We start from the raw sequence: 20,017 nt of genomic DNA on the forward strand, positions 1-20,017 counted from the left end.
TATAGTGTTGATAAATGTAGGACTGTAGCTTTAAGAATAACCCCGTGTTGTAAGATCATGTGCTCTGTGTAAACCAATCAATGTGCAGTGTGGGGAAACCTCTGTGGGGGGGGCGGGGGTGGTCCTTTAGTTACGGAGCTTGATGCACAGATGTAGCTGCTGCTGCTGCCTTGTAAATAAAGTTCAATGTTTCCGCCAAGGCAGGTTGTCTGGAAAATCAGATCAATAGCACCACTCATACTGTCCGCTCCAACACACCCTGGCACGCAAATGGGCGGCAGAGTGAGATTGTGGCAGGTGTTACTTACCCTGCAGGGTGGCGCTGGTAATGACATGTGCGGTCGTGCTGCCAGGATGGCTGCGACTAGATCTGTTGTCACTAGTGCTCTCTCTCATTGTCATTGTGCTGTTCATTGGACCTGAAAATAAAGAGAGAAGCAGTTAGCCAAAGAGTACTTCACCTTCACGTAAGTACATCCTAAAAGGAGGAGGCCATTTTGCCCGTCAAGCCTGCTGCCCCAGTCAATATGGTCATGGCTGATCTTCCACCTCAACTCCACTTTCATGCCCTGTCCCTTAGTTCCCAAAAATCAATACATCTCAGTCTTGAATACACTCAACAACGGAATATCCAGAGCTCTCAGGGGTAGAGAATTCCAAAGATTCACAGCCCTCCGAGTGGAGACATCCTTCCTTGTCTCAGTCCAACATGGCCGAAGCCTTGTCCTGAGTCTGTGAACACCGACCCCACACGCCCAGGTCCAGACGTTCCAGCGGTGAGGGGGTGAAAGGGGCAGAACGTGAAGCAGACTCTCAGCGTGGAGCCTGTTTAAACCCTCTGAGAATTCTAGATGATTCAACGAGATCACCTCTCATCCTTCTAAACTCCAGGGAACATTGAATTACAGAGAATACACGGCCCAGAAACAGGCCATTCGGCCCATCTGCACCATGCCCGTATTTCTGCTCCACACGATCCTCCTCCCACCCCCCGCTCTCCATCTCACCCCATCCCCATATCCTTCTATTCCTTTCTCCCCCTCGTGTGTTTATCCAGCTTCCCCCTTAAACACATCGACACTATTCACCTCGACCACTCCCTGTGGGAGCGAGTCCCACATTCTCCCCACTCTCTGGGTAAAGAAGTTTCTCCTGAATTCCCCATTGGGTTTATGAGTGACGATCTTATATCGATGGCCCCCTAGTTCTGGCCTCCCCCCACCCCCACAGAATGGGGTGTTCAGCACCATTCACAACTCCTCAGATACTGAAGCAGTCCATGTCCAAATGCAGCAAGACCTGGACAATATCCAGGCTTGGGCTGACAAGTGGCAAGTAACATTCGCGCCACACAAGTGTCAGGCAATGACCATCTCCAGCAAGAGAGAATCTAACCATCGCCCCTTGATCTTCAATGGCATTACCATCACTGAATCCCCCACTATCAACATCCTGGGGGTTACCCTTGACCAGAAACTGAACTGGACTAGCCATTTTAATACTGTGGCTGCAAGAACAGGTCAGAGGCTGGGAATCCTGTGGTGAGTAACTCACCTCCTGACTCCCCAAAGCCTGTCCACCATCCACAAGGCACAAGTCAGGAGTGTGATGGGACACTCCCCCATTTGCCTGGATGAGTGCAGCTCCCACAACACTCAAGAAACCCGACACCATCCAGGACAAAGCAGCCCCGCTTGATGGGCACCCCATCCACAAACATTCACTCCCTCCACCACCGACGCACAGTAGCAGCAGTGTGTGTACCATCTACAAGATACACTGCAGCAACTCACCAAGGCTCCTTCAACAGCACCTTCCAAACCCACGACCTCTACCATCTAGAAGGACAAGGGCAGCAGACACATGGGGAAAACCACCACCTGGAAGTTCCCCTCCAAGCCACTCACCATCCTGGAAATATATCGGCCGTTCCTTCACTGTCGCTAAGTCAAAATCCTGGGATTCTCTCCCTAACAGCGCTGTGGGTGTACCTACCCCGCAGGGACTGCAGCGGGTCAAGAAGGCAGCTCACCCACCACCTTCTCAAGGGGCAATTAGGGATGGGCAATAAATGCTGGGCCCAGCCAGAGACGCCCACATCCCGCGAATGAATAATAAAAAAAATCATCTTCTCGACGTCTACCCTATCGAAACCCTTTCAACATTTTAAAGACCTCGATCGGGTCACCCCCTCAGCCTTCTCTTTTCCAGAAAGCAGTTTGTGTGTGAGCTCGGTGTGACGTTTGAACATGAGGGGAGATTCCAACCTCACATCCACACCGTCAGTACCACCGCCCAGTTCCATCTCTCCAACTTCACCCAACTTCACCCTGTCACGGCTTATCCACTCTGGAAGCCCTCACCCGTGCCTTTGTTACCCCCCAGGCTCGACGATCCCACCCCACGTCTGCCTGCTCTGTCACATTCGAATGGCACAGTTCCAAAGGGACTGAGGGGCCTGGGGGGATCATATACATCGATATTTTGAAGGTGGCAGGGTTTACTGAGAGGGTGCTTAACAAAGATAATCTTTGCTTCATAAATAGAGGGATTGAGTACAAACACCGGGCGGTTATGCTGAACATCTACCAAATTCTGGTTAGGTCACAACTAGAGTATTGTGTCCAGTTCTGGTCACCCTCACTTTGAGGTGGATGTGAGGGTCCTTGAGAGGGTGGGGAGGAGATTGACCAGAATGGGTCCAGGGATGAGGGATTTTAGCTACAAGGTTGGTTTGGAGAAGCTGGGGTTGTTCTCCTTGGGGGCAAAGGAGATTGAGGGGGGGGGGGATCTGATCGAGGTGTACAAGATGATGATGGGTTTAGATCAGGTAGACAAAGAGAAGCTGTTGCCATTAGCTGATGGTACCAAGGACTGGGGGACACAGATTGAAGGTTTTGGGCAGAGGGGTGTGGGGGGATGTGAGGAGGAACTTTTTTACACAGCGAGTGGTAATGAGCTGGAACTTGCTGCCTACGAGGATGGTGGGAGCGGAGAAGATGGGCGATTTCAAAAGGAAATTGGACGGACACTTGAGGGAAATAATCTTGCAGGGATAGAGCGGGGGGGAATGGGAATGATTGGATTGCTCTACAGAGACGGCATGGAGTCGATGGGCCGAAAGGCCTCCTCCTGTGCCATGGTGACTCTTTATGACATTTGTTTGTCCAAAGTACCTTGCACATCAGTCTAAGGCCCCTTTGTATTAGTGTGATCAATGGGGGAATCTCAGGGTTAGGTGACCAGCAGCTCGGTCAAAGAGATCGGATAGAAGGAGCATCTCATGTGGGAGACCAGAACTAGGGGGGCCATCGATTATAAGATCGTCACTGATAAACCCCAATGGGGAATTCAGGAGAAACGTCTTTACCCAGAGAATGGGGAGAATGTGGGACTCGCTCCCACTGGGAGTGGTCGAGGTGAATAGTGTCGATGTGTTTAAGGGGGGAGCTGGATAAACAAACGAGAGGGAGGAAGGAATAGGGTGAACGTGTGGATCTTAAACACTGAGTGGCCTGTGCTTGCGGCAAAATTTTTGATATTCTGTGAAATCAAAAGTGTATCTGTTCAGTCCCAAAAACCGCACTCCCTTATCATCGACTGCAGACCAGTGACACAGCCGTCCACTGGGTGGGTCACCCCCAACTTACTTACAAACCACAGGGAGTGAGGGAAGATGTAATGTACAGCGAGAGGCACAGGTCACAACTGGTACAACTGGAGGGGGCAAATCAGGAACTCCCGGGAGGGTAAACTCACGCACTTGGCCAACCTCCGTCACCCTGCTATTGTTAGGTACCCTCGTGGCTGTGAGGTGAGGGAGGGAGGCTGAGCTGTGGAGCGACGTGTTGAGGAGAGAAACAGAGGGAAAGATGGGATCGACATCGAGCACGAGTGACGAACGCAAGGTTATCGCCGCTGATGAAATAGACTTGGCTGGGGAAGCAGTTCACTGCAGCCCAGAATGGGGTCCTTAGTCAATAACCTGTCCATAAACTAGTCTTCAAAGGATTCAGGACCAAGGACAGCAGCAATGAATATTGACACAAAGCATCTCAGACAAAATAAAATGGCCCCATCTGCGGCAGGGGAGCTTTAGAGATTCAGACGGTCAGCCACACAAGGAGATGTCACCGCAAATAGCCAAGCGCTTGGGCCAAGAGGTTGGTGTTTAAGGAGAATGTGAAAGGAGGAGAGAGAGAGAGAGAGGGGAGGAGGTGCAGCGGTTTAGGGAGGGGGTTCCAGAGCTCAAGGCCTCCAACCACCCCAGGCAGCTGAAGGCACGGCCGGCAATGGCGGAGCGATGGGAATCGGGGGATGGTGAAAGAGGCCGGAATTGGAGGAGCGCCGAGATCTCGGAGGGTTGGAGGGAATGGAGGAGGTTACAGAGATAGGGAGGGTTGTAGGGGGCTAGAGGAGGTGACAGAGATAGGGAGGGTTGTAGGGGCTGGAGGAGGTTACATAGATAGAGAGGGTTGGAGGGGAAGGAAGAGGTTACATAGACCGGGAGGAGTGTAGGGCCTGGAATAGGTTGTAGGTGCTGGAGGAGGTAACAGTGATAGGGAGGGTTGTAAGGGCTGGAGGAGGTTACAGAGAGAGGGAGGGTTGTAGGGGTGGAGAAGGTTACAAATATTGGGAGGGTTGTAGGGGCTGGAGGAGGTTACAGAGATATGGAGGGTTGCAGGGGCTAGATGAGGTAACAGAGATAGGGAGGGTTGTAGGCGTTGGAGGAATTTACAGAGATAGAGAGGGTTGTAGGGGAAGGAAGAGGTTACATAGAAACGGAGGAGTGTAGGGTCTGGAGGAGGTTACAGAGATAGGGTGGGTTGTAGGGGCTGGAGTTGGTTTCAGAGAGAGGGAGGGTTGTAGTGCCTGAGGAGGTACAGGCTTTTGGATGGTTGTTGGGACTAGGGAAGATTACATAGATATGGAGGGCTGTAGGGGCTGGAGGAGTTTACAGAGATAGGGAGGGTTGTAGGGGCTGGAGGAGGTTCCAGAGATAGGGAGGGTTGTAGGGGCTGGAGGAGGTTACAGAGATAGGGAGGGTTGTAGGGGCTGGAGGAGGTTACAGAGACAGGGAGGGTTGTAGGGGCTGGAGGAGGTTACAGAGACAGGGAGGGTTGTAGGGTCTGGAGGAGGTTACAGAGATAGGTCGGATTGTAGGGCTGGAGATGGTTGTAGGGGCTGGAGGCGGTTACAGAGATAGGGAGGGTTGTAGGGGCTGGAGTTGGTTTGAGAGATAGGGAGTGTTGTAGTGCCTGAGGAGGTACAGTCTTTTGGATGGTTGTTGGGACTAGGGAAGATTACATAGATATGGAGGGCTGTAGGGGCTGGAGGATTTTACAGAGGTAGGGAGGGTTGTAGGGGCTGGAGGAGGTTCCAGAGATAGGGAGGGTTGTAGGGACTGAAAGAGGTTATAGAGATAAGAAATATATTGGGACTGGAGGAGGTTACAGATATAGGGAGGGTTGCAGGGACTGGAGGTGGTTACAGAGTTGGGAGGGTTGTAGTGGCTGGAGGAGGTTCCAGAGATAGGGAGGGTTGTAGGGGCTGGAGGAGGTTCCAGAGATAGGGAGGGTTGTAGGGGGTGGAGGAGGCTACAGAGATAGGGAGGGTTGTAGGGGCTGGAGGAGGTTACAAAGATAGGGAGGGATGTAGTGGCTGGAGGAGGCTACAGAGATAGGGAGGGTTGCATGGTTTATGGCATTTTACAAAGACTGGGAGGGTTGTAGGGACTGAAGGAGGTCACAGAGATAGGAAATATATTGGGACTGGAGGAGGTTACAGACTTGGGAGTGTTGTACTGGCTGGTGGAGGTTACAGAGATAGGGAGGGTTGTAGGGGCTGGAGGAGGTTACAGAGACAGGGAGGATTGTCGAATCTGGAGGGGGTTACAGAGATATAGAGGCTTGTAGGGGATGGAGGGTTTTACAGAAATAGGGAGGGTTGTAGGGGCTGGAGGAGGGTAAAGAGGTAGGGACGGTTTTAGGATCTGGAGCGGTTACAGAGATAGTGAGGGTTGTAGGGGCTGGAACAGGTTACAGTGATAAGGGTGCTTGTAGGGGCTGGAGGAGTTTACAGAGATAGGGAGGGTTGTAGGGGCTGGAGGAGGTTACAGCGATAGTGAGGGTTGTAGAGGCTGGAGGAGGTTACAGAGATAGGCAGGGATGTAGGGGCTGGAGGAGGTTACAGAGATTATGAGGGTTGTAGAGGCTGGAGGACGTTACAGAGATAGGGAGGGTTGTAGGGGCTGGAGCAGGTTACAGGAATAGGGAGGGTTGTAGGGGCTGTAGGAGGTTACAGGGAGAGGGAGGTTTGTAGAGCCTGGAGGTGGTTACAGAGATAGGGAGGGTTGTAGGGTGGAGGAGGTTACAGAGATAGGGAGGTTGTAAGGGCTGGAGGAGTTTACAGAGATAGGGAGATTTGTTTGGGCTGGAGGGGGTTACAGAGATAGGGAGGGTTGTAGGGGCTGGAGGAGGTTGCACAGAAACGGAGGGTTGTAGAGGCTGGAAGGGGCTTCTGAGATAGGGAGGGTTGTAGAGTTTGGAGGAGGTTACATAGATTTGGAGGGTTGTATGTACTAGAGGAGTTCACGGAGATAGGGAGGGTTTTATATTTTGGGGATTTTACAGAGTCTGGGAGGGTTATTGGGACCGAAAGAGCTTACAGGGATAGGGAGGGTTGTAGGTGCTGGAGGAGGTTACAGAGATAGGGAGGTTTGTAGGGGCTGGTGGAAGTTACAGAGATAGGGAGGCTTTGGGGGCTGGAGGAGGTTACAGAGATAGGGAGGGTTGTAGGGGCTGGACGAGTTTACCGAGATAGGGAGGTTAGCATGTTTTGGAGGAGGTTACAGAGATAGGGAGGGTTGTAGGGGTTGGAGGAGTTTCCAGAGATAGGGAGGGTTGTATGTTTTGAAGGATTTTACAAAGATTGGGAGGGTTGTAGGGACTGAAGGAGCTTACAGAGATAGGGAGGGTTGTATGTACTGGAGGAGTGCACAGAGATAGGGAGGGTTGTATGTACTGGAGGAGTGCACAGAGATAGGGAGGGTTGTATGGTTTGGAGGATTTTACAGAGACTGGGAGGGTTATTGGGACCGAAGGAGCTTGTAGAGCTAGGGAGGTTTGTAAGGGCTGGAGGAGGTTACAGAGATAGGGAGGGTTGTAGGGGCTGGAGGAGGTTACAGAGATAGGGAGGGTTGTGGGCCTGGAGGAGGTTACAGAGATAGGGAGTGTTGTACGCGCTGGAGGAGTTTACAGAGATAGGGAGGGTTGTAGTGGCTGGAAGAGTTCACAGAGGTAGGGAGGGTTGTATGTTTTGGAGGAGGTTACAGAGATAGGGAGTGTTGTAGGGACTGAAGGAGATTACAGGGTTTGGGAAGTTATTGGGACTGGAGGTGGTTACAGATATAGGGCGGGTTTTAGGGGCTGGAGGTGGTTTCAGAGATAGGCAGGGTTGTAGGGACTGGAGGAGATTACAGAGATAAGGAGTGTTGTTGGGGCTGCACGTGGTTGCAGAGATAGGGAGGGTTGTAGGGGCTGGAGGAGGTTACAGAGATAGGGAGGGTTGTAGGGGCTGTAGGAGGTTACAGGGAGAGGGAGGTTTGTAGAGCCTGGAGGTGGTTACAGAGATAGGGAGGGTTGTAGGGTGGAGGAGGTTACAGAGATAGGGAGGTTGTAAGGGCTGGAGGAGTTTACAGAGATAGGGAGATTTGTTTGGGCTGGAGGGGGTTACAGAGATAGGGAGGGTTGTAGGGGCTGGAGGAGGTTGCACAGAAACGGAGGGTTGTAGAGGCTGGAAGGGGCTTCAGAGATAGGGAGGGTTGTAGAGTTTGGAGGAGGTTACATAGATTTGGAGGGTTGTATGTACTAGAGGAGTTCACGGAGATAGGGAGGGTTTTATATTTTGGGGATTTTACAGAGTCTGGGAGGGTTATTGGGACCGAAAGAGCTTACAGGGATAGGGAGGGTTGTAGGTGCTGGAGGAGGTTACAGAGATAGGGAGGTTTGTAGGGGCTGGTGGAAGTTACAGAGATAGGGAGGCTTTGGGGGCTGGAGGAGGTTACAGAGATAGGGAGGGTTGTAGGGGCTGGACGAGTTTACCGAGATAGGGAGGTTAGCATGTTTTGGAGGAGGTTACAGAGATAGGGAGGGTTGTAGGGGTTGGAGGAGTTTCCAGAGATAGGGAGGGTTGTATGTTTTGAAGGATTTTACAAAGATTGGGAGGGTTGTAGGGACTGAAGGAGCTTACAGAGATAGGGAGGGTTGTATGTACTGGAGGAGTGCACAGAGATAGGGAGGGTTGTATGTACTGGAGGAGTGCACAGAGATAGGGAGGGTTGTATGGTTTGGAGGATTTTACAGAGACTGGGAGGGTTATTGGGACCGAAGGAGCTTGTAGAGCTAGGGAGGTTTGTAAGGGCTGGAGGAGGTTACAGAGATAGGGAGGGTTGTAGGGGCTGGAGGAGGTTACAGAGATAGGGAGGGTTGTGGGCCTGGAGGAGGTTACAGAGATAGGGAGTGTTGTACGCGCTGGAGGAGTTTACAGAGATAGGGAGGGTTGTAGTGGCTGGAAGAGTTCACAGAGGTAGGGAGGGTTGTATGTTTTGGAGGAGGTTACAGAGATAGGGAGTGTTGTAGGGACTGAAGGAGATTACAGGGTTTGGGAAGTTATTGGGACTGGAGGTGGTTACAGATATAGGGCGGGTTTTAGGGGCTGGAGGTGGTTTCAGAGATAGGCAGGGTTGTAGGGACTGGAGGAGATTACAGAGATAAGGAGTGTTGTTGGGGCTGCACGTGGTTGCAGAGATAGGGAGGGTTGTAGGGTCTGGAGGAGGTTACAGAGATAGGGAGGGTTGTAGGGTCTGGAGGAGGGTACATAGATAGGGAGGGTTGTAGGGGCTGGAGGTGTTTACAGAGATAGGGAGGGTTATATGTTTTGGAGGATTTTACAAGACTGGGAGGGTAGTAGGGACTGAAAGAGCTTACAGAGATAGGGAAGGTTGTAGGGGCTGGAGGAGTTTACAAAGATAGGGAGGGTAGTTGGGGCTGGAGGAGGTTACAGAGTTAGGGAGGGTTATAGGGTCTAGAGGAGGTTACGGATATAGGGAGGGTTGTAGGGGTTGGAGGAGTTTACAGAGGTAGGGAGGTTTGCATGTTTTGGAGGAGGTTACAGAGATAGGGAGAGTTGTAGGGGCTGGAGGAGGTTACAGAGATAGGGAGGCTTGTAGGGGCTGGAGGAGGTTACAGAGATAGGGAGGTTTGTAGGGGCTGGAGCAGGTTACAGAGATAGGGAGGGTTGTAGGGGCTGGAGGAGGTTACAGAGATAGGGAGGTTTGTAGGGGCTGGAGCAGGTTACAGACATAGGGATGATTGAAGTGGCTGGAGGAGGTTACAGAGATAGGGAGGGCTGTAGGGGCTGGATAATTGTTCAGAGGTTGCACATGCATGAGGAGGGATTTAAAAACTAGCATGTCAAGGTGACAGCAAAGTTGTGAAATGACTGGTTTAATCTCCAGCTGGTGTCAGGGAGTGGGATGGCGGGATGGAGTTTGAAGCAAATATACAGAGATTCGGGCCAGGACCAGAAAGAATGTCTTTGGTCACCCAATAACCTGGCTGATGGTCACTCGCTGCATTGTTCAAACATCCCACACCACCTTTCACTCTTTCTTAGGCACACACAGACACCCACACAGACACCCTCTCACACACACGGACCCACACAGACACACACACAGACACAGACACACACAGACACACACACACGCCCACTCACACACACAGACACACACACAGACGCACACACACACACACACAGACACACACACAGACACACACATACACACAGACACACACACCCACTCACACACACAGAAACACACACACAACACACACACACACACACTCACACACAGACACACACACACAACACACACCCACACACAGACACACACACAGAAACCCACTCACACACAGAAACTCACAGACACCCACTCACACACACAGACACACACACACCGACACACGCACACCCACTCACACACAGATACACACACACACACACTCACACACACAGACACACACACAGACACACACACACAACACACACCCACACACAGACACACACACAGAAACCCACTCACACACAGAAACTCACAGACACCCACTCACACACACAGACACACACACACCGACACACACACACACACTCACACACAGATACACACACACACACACTCACACACACAGACACACACACAGACACACACACACACCCACTCACAAACAGACACACACACAGACACACACCCACACACACAGACACTCACACATTCATCCACTCACACACAGACACTCACAGACACCCACTCACACACACAGACACACACACACCCACTCACACACAGACACACACACAGACACACACTCACACACACTCACACACACAGACACACGCACACACCCACTCACACACAGACATACACAGACACTCACTTACACACACAGACACACAAACACAGACACACACACACACCCACTCAATCACAGACACACACACACACACACACACAATACACACACACAGACACAGACACACACAGACACACACACAGACACACACATACACACAGACACACACACCCACTCACACACACAGAAACACACACACAACACACACACACACACACTCACACACAGACACACACACACAACACACACCCACACACAGACACACACACAGAAACCCACTCACACACAGAAACTCACAGACACCCACTCACACACACAGACACACACACACCGACACACACACACCCACTCACACACACAGAAACACACACACAACACACACACACACACACTCACACACAGACACACACACAACACACACCCACACACAGACACACACACAGAAACCCACTCACACACAGAAACTCACAGACACCCACTCACACACACAGACACACACACACCGACACACACACACCCACTCACACACAGATACACACACACACACACTCACACACACAGACACACACACAGACACATACACACACCCACTCACAAACAGACACACACACAGACACACACCCACACACACAGACACACACACACTCATCCACTCACACACAGACACTCACAGACACCCACTCACACACACAGACACACACACACCCACTCACACACACACAGACACACACTCACACACACTCACACACACAGACACACACACACACACACACAGACACATGCACACACCCACTCACACACAGACATACACAGACACTCACTTACACACACAGACACACAAACACAGACACACACACACACCCACTCAATCACAGACACACACACACACACACACACACACACAATACACACACACACACACACACAGACCCACACACATACACCCACTCACACACAGACACATACACACACAATACACACATACACACACACACACAGACACACACACACACCCACTCACACACAGACACACACACACAACACACACAGACAGACAGACACACCCACACACCCACTCACACACAGACACACACACACAACACACACAGACAGACAGACACACCCACATACCCACTCACACACAGACACACACACACAACACACACACACACACACACATCCACGCATACTCTGACAGACACACAAATCCACTCACACACAGACACTCACACACACACTCACACACAGACACACACACACAACACACCCACAGACGCAGACACACACACACACCCACTCACAAACAGACACACACACGTGGAAAGAAACGCAGACACACACAGACACGTACACACAGACACAGACGCAGACACACAGACACACATGCACAAACACACTCGCACAAACAGACACTGACAGACACACACGCACACAATATGATAACAAGGAGGCTAAGGCAAGTCCCACCTGTTGTAATGTGCCTTTAAGGGGGAGGGTTTCTGGCCTAGCATTCCAGCGAACAAGGGTATTGCTCTGGGGACCAGGGTTCGAATCCCACCACAGCGACTGGGAAGTGTGTCGTGTGATCCAGTTTTAGTTCCACGTTTGATATTGAGCAGAGCACAGCACACACGGCTCTGCTGTTGATGTGTCTTCCGGCATTCTATCCATGTATATCTGTTCTCATGTGCCTAGTCTAAAAAAAACCCAAATGAGTTTACCCAGTCCTGAGTGATTGGTGCCTTTATCCCATTCTAACAACACGATACCACTTGTAGTGATCATAGTTTTGATAACCTTAGCACTGTAGCTTTAAGGAATAATTCTGTGCTGTAAGATCACATGATCTGTGTAAACCAATCAGTTAGCAGCGTGGGGAAACTCTAAAGGGAAGTTCTGCCTTAGTTCTGGAGCTTGATGCACACATGTAGCTGCTGCTTTGTCTTGTAAATAAAGTTCAATGTTACCGCCAAGGAAAGTTGCCTGGAAAATCAACTCTGTAACAAACTGGCGACAAGGATAAATTAGACCCGTTACTCTCCCTCGCCCAGCAATTTGTGGGTAGCTAAGTTCATAAAAAAGAAAGGAAGGGGTACTCGTCCGATATACCACAGTTTGGCAGAATCAAGCTCTTTGAACCATCCACAGATGACTGGTCTCAATATACAGGATGTCTTGCGTTCTTCTTTCAAGCCAACGAAATCACGGGGGAGGAAAAGAGGAGAGCGATTCTCCTGAGTATTTTATTTTGGGAGCAAGACTTACGGTTTAATTCGAAGATTGACATTCCCCAGTGTCCCTGATTCGAAGCCTTACAGTGAGTTAGTAGATCCCATTAAAGGACATTTTCAACCCAATCCCTCAGTCACAATGCAGACGTTCAGGTTCAATTCACGGAATAGAGCCCCCGGGGGGGAGACCAATCCCACCCACGTGGTGAAATTAAAGCAACTAATGGAATCCTGTGACTTCGGTGAAACCCTTAACAAAATGCTCAGGGATGGTTTGATATGTGGCGTCCGAGAGGCCGCTATTCAGCGATGGTTGCCGGCCGAAGTGGATCTTGATTTGAAGGGAGCCTTAGAAATAGCGCCTGTGATGGAAAGCGCTGTAAGGGATGCACAAGCGATTCAAGCGGGGGGGAGGGGGCAAAAACGGCGCCGTTTTCCTAGTCGGGCGGGGAAAGGTCGGCCGAATGTGTCGCGAAAAAGCCGGGAATCCTACCCCGAAGCAGGAAACAACCCCCCGCTCTCCGAAAATTCAGAGGGGACAGCTTAGCAACAAAGCCGCAAACTAATTTTCATCACCACGGAAGCATTAATACTCCTAACGATTGGCAATTCGAAAAGGTGCAGTGTCATTTTTGTCAGACACGTGGACAGATATTGAAACATGGCAAAGCCAGATTAAAACAGGATTCCGGGCAACAACCGAGGTCCAGTGAAGTGACTAATGTGGGAGGGCCAGAAACAACCAATTCTGACATTTATCCAATATTCAACACCGTTGGGGAGACAGAGCCCATATTTGTTACAGCGCAAGTGATCAGTGAACCATTAAAGACGGAAGTAGACCCTGGTGCTCCTACCACTGCAGTAAGAGAATACACTGTCGGATATTTAAATAAAGGGGCTCAACGATTAAATTCGGAACAAACATCTGCCAAGTTGGAAACGTAGACAGGTGAAGAGATCCAGGTTAAAGGGATCAGCAGAGGAACTGTTCAGTATAGACACCAATCGGCACCAGTGATGGCGGTAGAAGGTGAAGGAGCAAATCTTCCAGGGAGTGATTCTTCGAAAGAGATTAAATTAAACTGGTCCGGAATATTCCACTAGCGAGCAAGGGCATCTGCCAGAGCTTCTACAAGAAGATGACACCGTCTTCAAGGGTGAACTGGGGAATGGATCATTGTTGAAGAAGGGAAGTAACCCCCAACAAAACGACGTTCCACCTGTAACCACTGCTGAACCTGTAGTTCCTGCTGAAGTTGCTCAACCAGGGACAGGCATGCCTGAGGTCTCTGTCACAGGGGGGGGACACTGAGCTGCCTGTGCCTAATGAGGTACATGATGTTAATGCGGTTCCAGAGAACGTGGTTCCTGATAAAGAATCGGAAGTCGTGGAGATCCGACATTCCACACGGATCAGGAAACCACCTGAAAAGACTGAACTTGTAATTTCGTGACCTGTGTCAATATTGTAAGTTCATGAGATAAATATCCTGGTGAATACAAAACGCACAGAAAAGTTAATGGGGGAGGAATATAGTAATTATAGTGTTGATAAATGTAGGACTGTAGCTTTAAGAATAACCCTGTGTTGTAAGATCATGTGCTCTGTGTAAACCAATCAATGTGCAGTGTGGGGAAACCTCTGTGGGGGGGTCGGGGGGGTGGTCCTTTAGTTACGGAGCTTGATGCACAGATGTAGCTGCTGCTGCTGCCTTGTAAATAAAGTTCAATTTTTCCGCCAAGGCAGGTTGTCTGGAAAATCAGTTCAATAGCACCACTCATACTGTCCGCTCCAACACACCCTGGCACGCAAATGGGCGGCAGAGTGAGATTGTGGCAGGTGTTACTTACCCTGCAGGGTGGCGCTGGTAATGACATGTGCGGTCGTGCTGCCAGGATGGCTGCGACTAGACCTGATGTCACTAGTGCTCTCTCTCTTTGTCATTGTGCTGTTCATTGTACCTGAAAATAAAGAGAGAAGCAGTTAGCCAAAGAGTACTTCACCTTCACGTAAGTACATCCTAAAAGGAGGAGGCCATTTTGCCCGTCAAGCCTGCTGCCCCAGTCAATATGGTCATGGCTGATCTTCCACCTCAACTCCACTTTCCTGCCCTGTCCCTTAGTTCCCAAAAATCAATACATCTCAGTCTTGAATACACTCAACAACGGAATATCCAGAGCTCTCAGGGGTAGAGAATTCCAAAGATTCACAGCCCTCCGAGTGGAGACATCCTTCCTTGTCTCAGTCCAACATGGCCGAACCCTTGTCCTGAGTCTGTGAACACTGACCCCACACGCCCAGGTCCAGACGTTCCAGTGGTGAGGGGGTGAAAGGGGCAGAACGTGAAGCAGACTCTCAGCGTGGAGCCTGTTTAAACCCTCTGAGAATTCTAGATGATTCAATGAGGTCACCTCTCATCCTTCTAAACTCCAGAGAACATTGAATTATAGAGAATACACGGCCCAGAAACAGGCCATTCGGCCCATCTGCTCCATGCCCGTATTTCTGCTCCACACGATCCTCCTCCCACCCCCCTCTCCATCTCACCCCATCCCCATATCCTTCTATTCCTTTCTCTCCCTCATGTGTTTATCCAGCTTCCCCCTTGAACACATCGACACTATTCACCTCGACCACTCCCTGTGGGAGCGAGTCCCACATTCTCCCCACTCTCTGGGTAAAGAAGTTTCTCCTGAATTCCCCACTGGGTTTATGAGTGATGATCTTATATCGATGGTCCCTAGTTCTGGCCTCCCCTCCCCCCCACAGAATGGGGTGTTCAGCACCATTCACAATCCCTCAGATACTGAAGCAGTCCATGTCCAAATGCAGCAAGGCCTGGACAATATCCAGGCTTGGGCTGACAAGTGGCAAGTAACATTCGCACCACACAAGTGCCAGGCAATGACCATCTCCAACAAGGGAGAATCTAACCATCGCCCCTTGATGTTCAATGGCATTAACATCACTGAATCCCCCACTATCAACATCCTGGGGGTTACCATTGACCAGAAACTGAACTGGACTAGCCACATAAATACTGTGGCTACAAGAACAGGTCAGAGGCTGGGAATCCTGTGGTGAGAAACTCACCTCCTGACACCCCAAAGCCTGTCCACCATCTACAAGGCACAAGTCAGGAGTGTGATGGATACTCCCCACTTGCCTGGATGAGTGCAGCTCCCACAACACTCAAGAAACCCGACACCATCCAGGACAAAGCAGCCCCGCTTGATTGGCACCACATCCACAAACATTCACTCCCTCCACCACCGACACACAGTAGCAGCAGTGTGTGTACCATCTACAAGATGCACTGCAGCAACTCACCAAGGCTCCTTCGACAGCAACTTCCAAACCCATGACCTCTGCCATCTAGAAGGACAAGGGCAGCAGACACATGGGGAACACCACCACCTGGAAGTTCCCTTCCAAGTCACTCACCATCCTGACTTGGAAATATATCGGCCGTTCCTTCACTGTCGCTGGGTCAAAATCCTGCAACTCCCTCCCTAACAGCACTGTGGGTGTACCTACACCACGGGGACTGCAGCGGCTCAAGAAGGCAGCTCACCCACCACCTTCTCAAGGGGCAATTAGGGATGGGCAATAAATGCTGGGCCCAGCCAGAGACGCCCACATCCCGCGAATGAATAAAAAAAAAATCATCTTCTCTACGTCTACCCTATCGAAACCCTTTCAACATTTTAAAGACCTCGATCGGGTCACCCCCTCTGCCTTCTCTTTTCCAGAAAGCGGTTTGTGTGTGAGCTCGGTGTGATGTTTGAACATGAGGGGAGATTCCAACCTCACATCCACACCCTCAGTACCACCGCCCATTTCCATCTCTCTAACTTCGCCCAACTTCACCCTGTCATGGCTCATCCACTCTGGAAGCCCTCACCCATGCCTTTGTTACCCCCCAGGCTTGACAATCCCACCCCACGCCTGCCTGCTCTGTCACATTCAAATGGCACAGTTCCAAAGGGACTGAGGGGACTGGGGGTTGTATATACATCGATATTTTGAAGGTGGCAGGGTATCCTGAGAGGGTGCTTAACAAAGATAATCATCGCTTCATAAATAGAGGGATTGAGTACAAACATCGGGCGGTTATGCTGAACATCTACCAAATTCTGGTTAGGTCACAACTAGAGTATTGTGTCCAGTTCTGGTCACCCTCACTTTGAGGTGGATGTGAGGGTCCTTGAGAGGGTGGGGAGGAGATTGACCAGAATGGGTCCCGGGATGAGGGATTTTAGCTACAAGGTTGGGTTGGAGAAGCTGGGGCTGTTCTCCTTGGGGGCAAAGGAGATTGAAGGCGGGGGGATCTGATCGAGGTGGACAAGATGATGACGGGTTTAAATCAGGTAGACAAAGAGAAGCTGTTGCCATTAGCTGATGGTACCAAGGACTGGGGGACACAGATTGAAGGTTTTGGGCAGGCGGGTTTGGGGATGTGAGGAGGAGCTTTTTTACACAGCGAGTGGTAATGAGCTGGAACTCGCTGCCTACGAGGAGACGGTGAACGATTTCAAAAAGAAATTGGACAGACATTTGAGGGAAATAAACTCGCAGGGATACCGGGATAGAGCGGGGGGGTGGAATGGGACTGACTGGATTGCATTACAGAGACGGCACAGACTCAATGGGCCAAAAGTCCTCCTCCTGTGCCATGGTGACTCTTTATGACATTTGTTGGTCCAAAGCACCTTGCACATCAGTCTAAGGCCCCTTTGTATCAGTGTGATCAATGGGGGAATCTCAGGGTTAGGTGACCAGCAGCTTGGTCAAAGAGATAGGATAGAAGGAGCATCTCATGTGGGAGACCAGAACTAGGGGGGCCATCGATTATAAGATCGTCACTGAAAAACCCAATGGGGAATTCAGGAGAAACGTCTTTACCCAGAGAGTGGGGAGAATGTGGAACTCGCTCCCACAGGGAGTGGTCGAGGTGAATAGTGTCGATGTCTTTAAGGGGAGAAGCTGGATAAACACACGAGAGGGAGGAAGGAATAGGGTGAACGTGTGGATCTTAAACACTGAGTGGCCTGTGCGTGCGGCAAAATTTTTGATATTCTGTGAAATCAAAAGTTTATCTGTACAGTCCCAAAAACCGCACTCCCTTATCATCGACTGCAGACCAGTGACACAGCCGTCCACTGGGTGGGTCACCCCCAACTTATTTACAAACCACAGGGAGTGAGGGAAGATGTAATGTACAGCGAGAGGCACAGGTCACAACTGGTACAACTGGAGGGGGAAAATCAGGAACGCTTGGGAGGGTAAACTCACGCACTTGGCCAACCTCCGTCACCCTGCTATTGTTAGGTACCCTCGAGGCTGTGAGGTGAGGGAGGGAGGCTGAGCTGTGGAGCGACGTGTTGAGGAGAGAAACAGAGGGAAAGATGGGATCGACATCGAGCACGAGTGACGAACGCAAGGTTATCGCCGCTGATGAAATAGACTTCGGCTGGGGAAGCAGTTCACTGCAGCCGAGAATGGGGTCCTTAGTCAATAACCTGTCCATAAACTAGTCTTCAAAGGATTCAGGACCAACGACAGCAGCAATGAATACTGACACAAAGCATCTCAGACAAAATAAAATGGCCCCATCTGCGGCAGGGGAGATTTAGAGATTCAGACGGTCAGCCACACAAGGAGATGTCACCGCAAATAGCCAAGCGCTTGGGCCAAGAGGTTGGTGTTTAAGGAGAATCGGAAAGGAGGAGAGAGAGAGAGAGAGGGGAGGAGGTGCAGCGGTTTAGGGAGGGGGTTCCAGGGCTCAGGGCCCCCCACCACCCCAGACAGCTGAAGGCACGGCCGACAATCGCGGAGCGATGGGAATCGGGGGATGGTCAAAGAGGTCGGAATTGGAGGAGCGCCGAGATCTCGGAGGGTTGGAGGGAATGGAGGAGGTTACAGAGATAGGGAGGGTTGTAGGGGGCTAGAGGAGGTGACAGAGATAGGGAGGGTTGTAGGGGCTGGAGGAGGTTACAGAGATAGGGAGGGTTGAAGGGACTGGAGGAGGTTACAGAGATAGAGAGGGATGTAGGTGTTGGAGGTATAAAGCTCCCTCTACACTGTCCCCATCAAATACTCCCAGGACAGGTACAGCACGGGGTTAGATACAGAGTAAAGCTCCTTCTACATCGTCCCCATCAAACACTCCAAGGACAGGTACAGCACGGGGTTAGATACAGAGTAAAGCTCCTTCTACTTCGTCCCCATCAAACACTCCAAGGACAGGTACAGCACGGGGTTAGATACAGAGTAAATCTCCCTCTACACTGTCCCCATCAAACACTCCCAGGACAGGGACAGCACGGGGTTAGGTACAGAGTAAAGCTCCCTCTACACTGTCCCCATCAAACACTCCCAGGACAGGGACAGCACGGGGTTAGGTACAGAGTAAAGCTCCCTCTACACTGTCCCCATCAAACACTCCCAGGACAGGTACAGCACGGGGTTAGATACAGAGTAAAGCTCCCTCTACACTGTCCCCATCAAACACTCCCAGGACAGGTACAGCACGGGGTTAGATACAGGGTCTAGCTCCCTTACTGATAAGGGGGATTAGCCAATTATTGCCTTCCCTGTGCTAAGTGATATTTTATACGCGAGACGGAAACATTTTGAGCCCTAATTCACCACAGGAAACATTCGCAGGCAGTTTGATAAAATACAGGCAGAAACTCAAAGGGAAGAATTAGGAAGTCAAAAGTTTCATTGTTTGAAAAGTATGAGCCGCGAACAGGAATTGTCAACCCGAGGGGTCCGAGGGTTGGACACTCCTTCTCTGGAAGTCGTGGTTGATGTGGCGACCTACCGCTTACAGCCAGACGGAGACAAACGAGGAACCAGAACAACAATCTCCCCGGCTCTGCCATACTGTCAGGTTTTGAATCGACAGGGTCCTGTAGATCCTGGCCCGGACTCTCGCTCCCTCTCCTCCCCTGGGTGGCTGCTGCTCTTGCTATGGAACCCTTCCAGTGAGCGCTCGCTGGACACAGTTTGCCAAGCCGCTCCACTATCAGCTCGGGACATGATACAACAATTCCAGTTATGGGCGTTGCCCCACTCTTAACATCAGCTTCTGCAGAAGGCCAAGTGCTCAGCTGTCATCTTGCTGATGCCAGCTACTTGGGGACTTTGACAGCCTGAGTGAGCGGACCAGAACGCGGCAGGTGGGACATAACATCAAGAAGTATGAGGTTATCCATACTTTGGTCGCAAAAATGGATAACTTCGCCATCGGGAGAGGTTGGGAAGTGTTGATGGACAAAGGGGACCTGGGTGTCCTTGGTCAT

At 50.9% G+C, this 20,017-nt stretch overlaps 1 protein-coding gene across 1 annotated transcript in view; it reads right to left on the reverse strand.

Annotated features, from left to right (window-relative positions):
* Nucleotides 1-19,597, reverse strand: part of LOC144675343 (uncharacterized) — a 73,576-nt gene extending 53,979 nt beyond the window's left edge. The window contains exons 1-3 of the mRNA XM_078536175.1: nt 19,537-19,597; nt 14,558-14,668; nt 309-419 (exon numbers count right to left, since the gene is read on the reverse strand). Coding sequence (XP_078392301.1) covers nt 309-419; nt 14,558-14,668; nt 19,537-19,597 — 283 coding nt within the window. The remainder of the gene's footprint in view (nt 1-308; nt 420-14,557; nt 14,669-19,536) is intronic.
* Nucleotides 19,598-20,017: the final 420 nt, after the last annotated feature.

The sequence above is a fragment of the Cetorhinus maximus genome, unplaced genomic scaffold (assembly GCF_964194155.1).
Source record: "Cetorhinus maximus unplaced genomic scaffold, sCetMax3.hap1.1 HAP1_SCAFFOLD_959, whole genome shotgun sequence".
Lineage (NCBI taxonomy): Eukaryota > Metazoa > Chordata > Chondrichthyes > Lamniformes > Cetorhinidae > Cetorhinus > Cetorhinus maximus.